This window comes from Sturnus vulgaris, chromosome 4, assembly GCF_052056855.1.
Source record: "Sturnus vulgaris isolate bStuVul1 chromosome 4, bStuVul1.hap1, whole genome shotgun sequence".
Lineage (NCBI taxonomy): Eukaryota > Metazoa > Chordata > Aves > Passeriformes > Sturnidae > Sturnus > Sturnus vulgaris.
The window spans coordinates 1459317-1467338 of NC_142246.1; the positions used below are offsets into that span (position 1 = coordinate 1459317).

Genomic DNA, 8022 nt, shown 5'->3' on the forward strand with positions numbered 1-8022 from the left:
AAACTGGGAGGGATTCGGACTGGGATCAAATTGGGAGGGAAGGGATCAAAATGGGAGGGATTCGGACTGGGATCAAACTGGGAGGGACAGGATCAGACTGGGATCAAACTGGGAGGGACAGGATCAGACTGGGATCAAACTGGGAGGGACAGGATCAGACTGGGATCAAACTGGGAGGAATTAGGACTGGAATTAAACTGTGAGGGAAGGGATTCAGACCGAGATCAGAATGGGAGGGATTGGCTCAGACTGGGATCAAACTGGGAGGGACAGGATTCAGACTGGGATCAAACTGGGAGGGACAGATTCGGATTGGGGTCAAACTGGGAGGAATTCGGACTGGGATCAAACTGGAAGGGAAGGGATTCGGACTGGGAGCAAACTGGGAGCAACGGGATTCGGACTGGGATCAAACTGGGAGGGACAGGATCAGACTGGGATCAAACTGGGAGGGGAGGAATTCGGACTGGGATCAAACTGGGAGGGATTCGGACTGGGATCAAATTGGGAGGGAAGGGATCAAAATGGGAGGGATTCGGACTGGGATCAAACTGGGAGGGACAGGATTCAGACTGGGATCAAACTGGGAGGGACAGGATCAGACTGGGATCAAACTGGGAGGGAAGGGATTCGGACTGGGAGCAAACTGGGAGCGACGGGATTCAGACTGGGATCAAACTGGGAGGGAAGGGATTCAGACTGGGATCAAACTGGGAGGAATTCGGACTGGGATCAAACTGGAAGGGAAGGGATTCGGACTGGGAGCAAACTGGGAGCAACGGGATTCGGACTGGGATCAAACTGGGAGGGACAGGATCAGACTGGGATCAAACTGGGAGGGATTGGCTCTGACTGGGATCAAACTGGGAGGGACAGATTCGGATTGGGGTCAAACTGGGAGGAATTAGGACTGGGATTAAACTGTGAGGGAAAGGATTCAGACCGAGATCAGAATGGGAGGTATTGCCTCTGACTGGGATCAAACTGGGAGGGAAGGGATTCAGACTGGGGTCAAACTGGGAGGGACGGGATCAAAATGGGAGGGATTAGGACTAGGATCAAACTGGGAAGGACAGGATTCAGACTGGGATCAAACTGGGAGGGACCAGACTGGGATCAAACCGGGAAGGACAGGATTCAGACTGGGATCAAACTGGGAGGGACCAGACTGGGATCAAACCAGGAAGGACAGGATTCAGACTGGGATCAAACTGGGAGGGAAGGGATTCGGACTGGGATCAAACTGAGAGGGATTAGAACTGGGATCAAACTGGGAGGGACAGGCTCACACTGGTCCCAGACTGGGAGCCCCAACTGGTCCCTCCATGGCTCGTACTGGCCCCAGATTGGGAGCCCAAACTGGCCATACCATGGCTCGTACTGGCCCAGACTGGGAGCCGGGCACTCACCCCGGTGCTCTCCTTGCGCGAGTCCAGCAGGGGGAGGCTGAACGAGGCCGCCAGGCTGGGAGAGCCCAGAACATCCCGGAGCGGCACCCGGGATTCTCCCAAAAACCTGCGGGAAACAGGGAGAGGGCTCAGGGCTGATCCAAGGGCATCCCAAAAATTCCAGAGCCAGGGATGGGAGCCCGGAGGAGGCCACGGAGATGTCCTGAACTCCACCAGCGACTCCGGCTCAGGATTGGATCCTCTGGGATTTGCCGGCTGCAGGTTGGTGTGGATGTTGGGAATTTGGGATTTTTTCCTGCCAGGAGCAGGGATGGTCCCTGTGAGGTGCAGCATTTTGGGGAGCTCACGCCCACGTCGGAGCCAGGATTCCCATGGGACTGTGGTGTCCATGTTTTCCTTGGATTTCCATCGGGGGAACAACCACCCAAGGTTGGATAAGGCTTGGATAAACCTGGGACAGCAGGAGGTGTCCCTGAACATGGATGGGGTGGGAATGGGATGGGATTTAAGGTCCCTTCCCACCCAAACCATTCCAGGATTCTGGAGCCCCTCTGCTCTAGGAGAACTGGGAATGTTCCCCTGGAGAAGGGAAAATTGCAGGGAATGCTCAGAGTCCCTGCAGGGGCTCCAGGAGAGCTGGAATTGGGGACAAGGCCTGGAGGGACAGGACCCAGGGAATGGCTCCCACTGGGAAAGGGGAGATTGGGCTGGGATCTTGGGAAGGAATTCCTGGGAAAAGAATTCCCAGATTTGCTGTGGCTGCCCCTGGATCCCTGGCAGTGCCCAAGGCCAGGTTGGATCCACCTGGGATAGGGGGATTTGTCAGCCAGAGTCTTCCTGCTCCGGGATCCAGGACCCTCCTCCAGTTTTCCCGTGGCTATTTATGGGCACTCAGGAGTTGGAGCAGCCCCAAATTCCAGCTCCCTTGGATTTCAGCCCAGCAGCAATTCCAGCCTTGGCTCCAACCCTGAAATCAGGATCCTTCCCACTCAGGGCCACATTCCCGACCTCCAATCCCTAAAAATAAATCCCTTCCTCTATTTTTTCCCCCTTTTCCAAGCAGCTCTCCCACCCCACGGAGCCGGGAAAGGCCTGGAATCACCGGAATCCCCTGGTTCCTCACGCAGCAGGAGCCCCCCAATCCATGGGGAACCCCTGGAACGGGGGGCACCGGGATCAGCCAGAGGAAGGAAACCGGAGGCTCCGCTCCCACCGCCCTTCCCGGCGCTGCCGGCGCCTTGGGAATGATTTTGGCAACTCTTCCCAAATCCCGGCCAAGCGTCCAAAGCGTCCATCCCCAAACAAGGACCCCCCCCCCGTGCATTCCCGACCTTCCAACGCTGGAATTTCCCCCCCGGATTCTGAGCAAAGAAGCCCAAAAATGCGGCTCCAGCCTCCCACGGCCACCTCGGAGTCTGGGAAGAGCCGGATGAATCCCGGGAATGGGAAAAGGGAAAAGGGAAAAGGGGTCGTGTCCAGCTCTGGGATTTTTTCCCCACCTGTTTCTTCCCATGGTTTCATGGTCCTTGACCACCACAGTGAGCTCGGCATCGGGATCCAGAGGGACTCCCTTCAGATCCCACTCAAATCCCTGGGAAAAAAGAGGAGGGAGAAATCAGGATCAGCACCTGGAAGTGGAGAACCCAAATCCCAAACCCCCTCAGAATCACAGAATTCCCAAAGTCGGATTTTCCAAGAAAATCCACCGGGAAAAGTTGCCTTGGGAAAAGGTTTTCCTTGGCCATGGAATACCAGGAAGGAGCAAATCCCAGGAGCTGCTCCAGCCCCAAATCTGGGCCCATTTTCCCACCAACTTCCCTTTTTTTTTTTTTTTTTTTTTTTTATTTTGGCCCATGGGACTACAAGGATGGGAAAAGGTGCTGGAAAAATTCCCATTCCATAGAAATTTCTTGTAAAGTTCATGCCAAGTCTGGATAGGACCTTGATGGAAGAGGAAGAAGTTGGAATTCTTCCAGGAATTCTGGAGCAGAAAGGGAATGATCCCAAACTTTCCATGGGGTGGAAGCCCCAGGGAATCACCTGGGCTCGAGGCTGTTTTCTGGGAACAGGGATAAATCCAGGGATTGGGAATTCTCACCTCATTCCAGACAGGATTCACATTGTTCTTGATGACCTTTGTCCTCTTCTTGACACCTGGAAGGAGAAAAACCGGGATTGGGATTCCAGAATGAAACTCCAATCCCAGCTGGGACTGAGCTTCCAGTGATTCCCACAATTCCCAAGATGAGGATCAGGGCCCTTTCCCTCCTCCCAGCTGGAGCTGAATTTCCAAGAATTCCTAGGAAAATTATTGAATCCCATTCTCTGCTCCCAGCTGGAGCTGAGCTTCCAGGGATTCCCATAATTCCTAGGACTAGGATTAGGCTCTATTCCCTCATCTCAGGTGGGGCTGAACTTCCAGAAATTCCCAGGACACTGGGACTGGATCCCAATCCCTGATTCAGGGTGGGGCTGAGCTTCCAGAAATTCCCACAATTCCGGGACCAGGATTGGATCCCAACCCTGGATCCCAGCTAGAACTGAAATTCCCACAATTCCCAGGAGCAGGATCAGAACCCTGGATCCCAGCTAGAACTGAGCTTCCAGAAATTCCCACAATTCCCAGGACCAGGATTAGGCTCCATTCCCTGATCTCAGGTGGGGCTGAACTTCCAAAAATTCCCACAATTCTCCGGATGAGGATCAGACCCCATTCCCTGTTCCCAAGCCGGGCTGGGATTGGATCCAGGATCCCACTTGGATCCCCAACCCTTCCAAGGTTGGAAAAAACGCTGGAAAATCCCACGGAATCCACTCCTTGCTGTGCCTCAGTTTACCCAGGAGCATCCAAAGCTTTCCAGGGATTTGGGAATTCGGGGTGGGAAGAGCCACGGGAGATCCCAAACCTTCCATTCCCACCATTCCCAAACCTCAGGACTGTGCCTCAGTTTCCCCAGGAAACCCCAAAAGCCTCATGATGGGAATCCCGGGATTCCCCCAAACCCAACATTCCCAATCCTGGGAATGCTCCATCCATCCCCACCCCCCCTTCCCAAAGCCACACCCCCCCCATCCCTCCTGGAATGTCGCCGCATCCCAAGGGAGGGACCCCCGCGGGAAGAGGAAAAGGAAAAGGCCAAAACAATGGAGGTGACTCAAATCCCGGGAGACTCCGGGATATTCCAAATATTCCCGGTTTTCCGGCTCTTTTCACACCGTTCAGTGACTCCTTCCCTATTTGGGATTGGGAAGAGCCGAATTTCCCGGCTCCGGGAATATGGAAAACTCATCCCGCTGTTTTTTCTCATCCAGAGATTTATTCCCATCTCATTCCTGATTTTTTTCCCGGGATTCAGGAGCGCTGGAATTGCCCTGGCTCGGGATTTAGTGGAAGATGGAGCTCCCGGCATTCTCCAGAGGAATTCCAGGTGGGAATGGGATCAGCAGCACCCCTATTCCAAATGGAAAACCGGCATCGGGAGCCGCTCGGGCTTTTCCCTAATTTTTATTTAAAATGGAAAATTTTTTTCCCCATTTTTTTTTCAAACTCCAGGGAAATCCCAAGGCAGCCCCATCCTCCAGCGGGAATTTCGGAAGTGCAAACCCCTCCGTTTTCCCAGGAAATCCATCTCTCGGGAATGGGATAACCCCTGCTGCATGTGGGATTATTCGCCTCCATCCCAATCCAGAATGCAAGGATTTAAAGGGACGGAATTCCCAGGGATATCCCAGCGTGGATTTAAACAATTTGGGAACAGGGGGATAAAAAGTGCAAAGAGAAGGATTTTCCAAAGATTTAGGAGCTTCCCAGATCCCAAATTCTGCTGGGAGCTGCTTCCAAAGCAGCCAAAAATATTCCAAACCCTCTCTCCCTTCCCAAAAAAAAAAAAAAAAAAAATTAAAAAAAATCGGGATTCCCTCACCTCGGAATGTCAGGCTGGCCACGGGATCGCTTTGTCTATCCCGCTTTTCCGCGTTGGGAAGTTGGGAAGCCCTTTGGAGCAGGCAGCGGAGCATGGCCGGGACCGGGAAAGCCGGGACCGGGAAAGCCGGGACAAGGATCCGCTCCCTTATCCCATTCCCCACCCCCCTTTTCCTGGTCCAGCCCTTCCCGGCACGGGAACGCCCCTGGAGGGGCTGGGAAAAAAACCGGGATCAGCTGGGATTGGGGGGAGATGAGAAGGGCGGGAGTTGGGAATAAATCCCCGGGATTCAGGGATGCTGCGATTCCCAGGGATGGGGAATGAAATCCTGGGATTTCAGGAATGCTGGAAATCACAAGGATGGCCAAAAAAACGGAATTTGGGAATGCTGGGAACCTCAGGGATGGGGAATAAATCCCTGGGATCCAGGAATTCTGAGAGTCCCAGGAATAGGAAATGAATCCCTGGGATTTGGGGATGCTCCAAGGCCTGAGGATGACCCAGCACCGAGATTTGGGAATGCTGCAAATCCCAGGGATGGGGAATGAAATTCTGTGATTTCAGGAATGCTGGAAATCACAAGGATGCCCAAAAACCGGGATTTGGGAATGCTGGGAACGCCAGAGATTGGGAATAAATCCCTGAGATTCAGGGATGTTGGAAACCCCAAGGATGGAGAATAAATTCCCAAGATCCAGGGATTCTGGGAGTGACAGGGATGGGGAAAAAATCCCTGGGATTCTGGGATCTCACAATTCCCAGGGATGGGGAATTAAATCCTTGGGAATTCAGGAATTCTGGAAAGCCCAGGGATAACCTGGCACTGGGATTTGGGAATTTTAGAGACTTCAGGGATCAGGAATAAATCCCTGGGATTTGGGGATGCTCCAAGACCTGAGGATGACCCAGCACCGAGATTTGGGAATGCTGCAAATCCCAGGGATGGGGAATGAAATTCTGGGATTTCAGGAATGCTGGAAATCACAAGGATGCCCAAAAACTGGGATTTGGGAATGCTGGGAACCCCAGGGATGGGAAATAAATCCCTGGGAATTTCGGGATTCTCCAAGGCCTGAGGATGCCGCAGCCCCGGGATGCCGAGAATTCGGGAATGTCGCAATCCCGGGAACAACAAATCCCCAAAAACCTGGGAATTGGGGCTGAGCGAGAGCAGCGGGAATGCCACACCCACAGCGGGAGAATTCCATGGAAAACCGGGAGCGCTCCCTCATCCAGGAACACCCGAGGAATCCCAAAAAAAATCCAAAATAAAATAAGAAATAAAAAATCCCAATCAACCCGTGACGTCACTGCACTTTGTCCCCTCAGTGCCACTTCTGTCCCCAGCGGTGACCCCGGGAAGGGACAATTGCCGCAATTCCCAAATTTGGGATCGTCCCCTCCCCCCCCCCCCGCCCCGCGCGGAAAATCCCAAAATAACCGCGAGGGGGGAGGGGTGGCTTTAGGGGGGTCCCCAAGTGCCACCAAAGGGGGGGGGCGGCGACAACGGCGACAGCGAGGACCCCATCCCAACTTTTCCGGCCAAAATTCCCGCAAATTCCACCCAAAATTCCCAGAAATCCCGATTTTTTTTCCCCCCCTCTCTGGAGCTGGAATGGGGAGGGGACACCAAAGGGGTGGCGGCGACAGCGGGGACAGGAGGGACCGCCAAAATCCCCAAAAATTCCCCAAAAATTCCCCCAAATCCCGTTTTTTTCCTTCCCTCTGGAGCTTTGGAACGGGGACAGGAGGGACCCGAGGCGCTTCCAGCCCCATCCCAGCTTTTAGGACCGAGCCGGGCGTGGTCGAACCCCTTCCCCCGCCCCCCAAAATTCCCAAAAAAATCCTCCAAAATCCCCTCAAATCCCGTTTTTTTTTTCCTTTTTTCCCCCCCCCTCACCTTGGAATGTGGAGGAGCAGTAGGTGTCGCTGATGTCGCTGTCGCCTGTGAGGACATTTTCGGCCCGCAGGACGAAGACGCGGAGCATCGTCCCCTCCCCCCACCCCTCTGCATCCCCCCCTCCTTCCCAAAAAAAAAAAAAAAAAAAAAAAAAATCCCGGGATTTTCCCCCCCCCTCCCCCTCTCCAAGGCTCCTCCTCCCTTAAAGGGACCCGGACCCGGGTGTGGGGGAGGGGCGGGGCTGCGGTGTCACCCCCCCCCGTCTTTGGGGACATCGTGGGGATTTTGGGGACCCTACAGCCCAGATGTCCCCAAGAAGGAATTTTGGGGTCCCCACTCCCTCAGTGTCCCTAGAAGAGGAATTTTGGGGTCCCTACCCCCACCTTTGGGATTTTGGGGACCCTACAGCCCCAAATCGTTCCCAGAAAAGGAATTTTGGGGTCTCCACCCCCCCCCACACTGTCCCCAAGAGGGAATTTTGGGGTCCTCCCTTTCTCAGTGTCTCTAGAAAAGGAATTTTGGGGTCCAATCTCCCCCTTGTCCTCAAGAGGGAATTTTGTGGTCCCCATCCCCCCTTGGGGGCATCTGGAGGGATTTTTGGGTTCCCCGACCCACCAATGTCCCCAGAAAAGAAATTTTGGGGTCGGCAGCCCCAATGTCCCCAGAAAGGGAATTTTGGGGTCCCTCCCTCCCCGTTGTCCCTAAGGCGGGAATTTTGGGGTCTTCACCCCCTCGTTAGGGACACTGGGAAGGATTTTGGGGTCTCCACCCCCCCCCCCATTGCCCCCAA

At 54.3% G+C, this 8022-nt stretch overlaps 1 protein-coding gene across 2 annotated transcripts in view; it reads right to left on the reverse strand.

The window, feature by feature from the left end:
• The window catches only part of DYSF (dysferlin), a 75943-nt gene extending 68601 nt beyond the window's left edge, over positions 1-7342 (reverse strand). For both annotated transcript variants that reach the window (XM_088162892.1, XM_088162891.1), the window contains exons 1-4: positions 7233-7342; positions 3508-3563; positions 2909-3000; positions 1410-1515 (exon numbers count right to left, since the gene is read on the reverse strand). In XM_088162892.1, coding sequence (XP_088019018.1) covers positions 1410-1515; positions 2909-3000; positions 3508-3563; positions 7233-7320 — 342 coding nt within the window. In that variant the 5' untranslated portion in view covers positions 7321-7342. The remainder of the gene's footprint in view (positions 1-1409; positions 1516-2908; positions 3001-3507; positions 3564-7232) is intronic.
• Between the last annotated feature and the right edge of the window lie 680 nt (positions 7343-8022).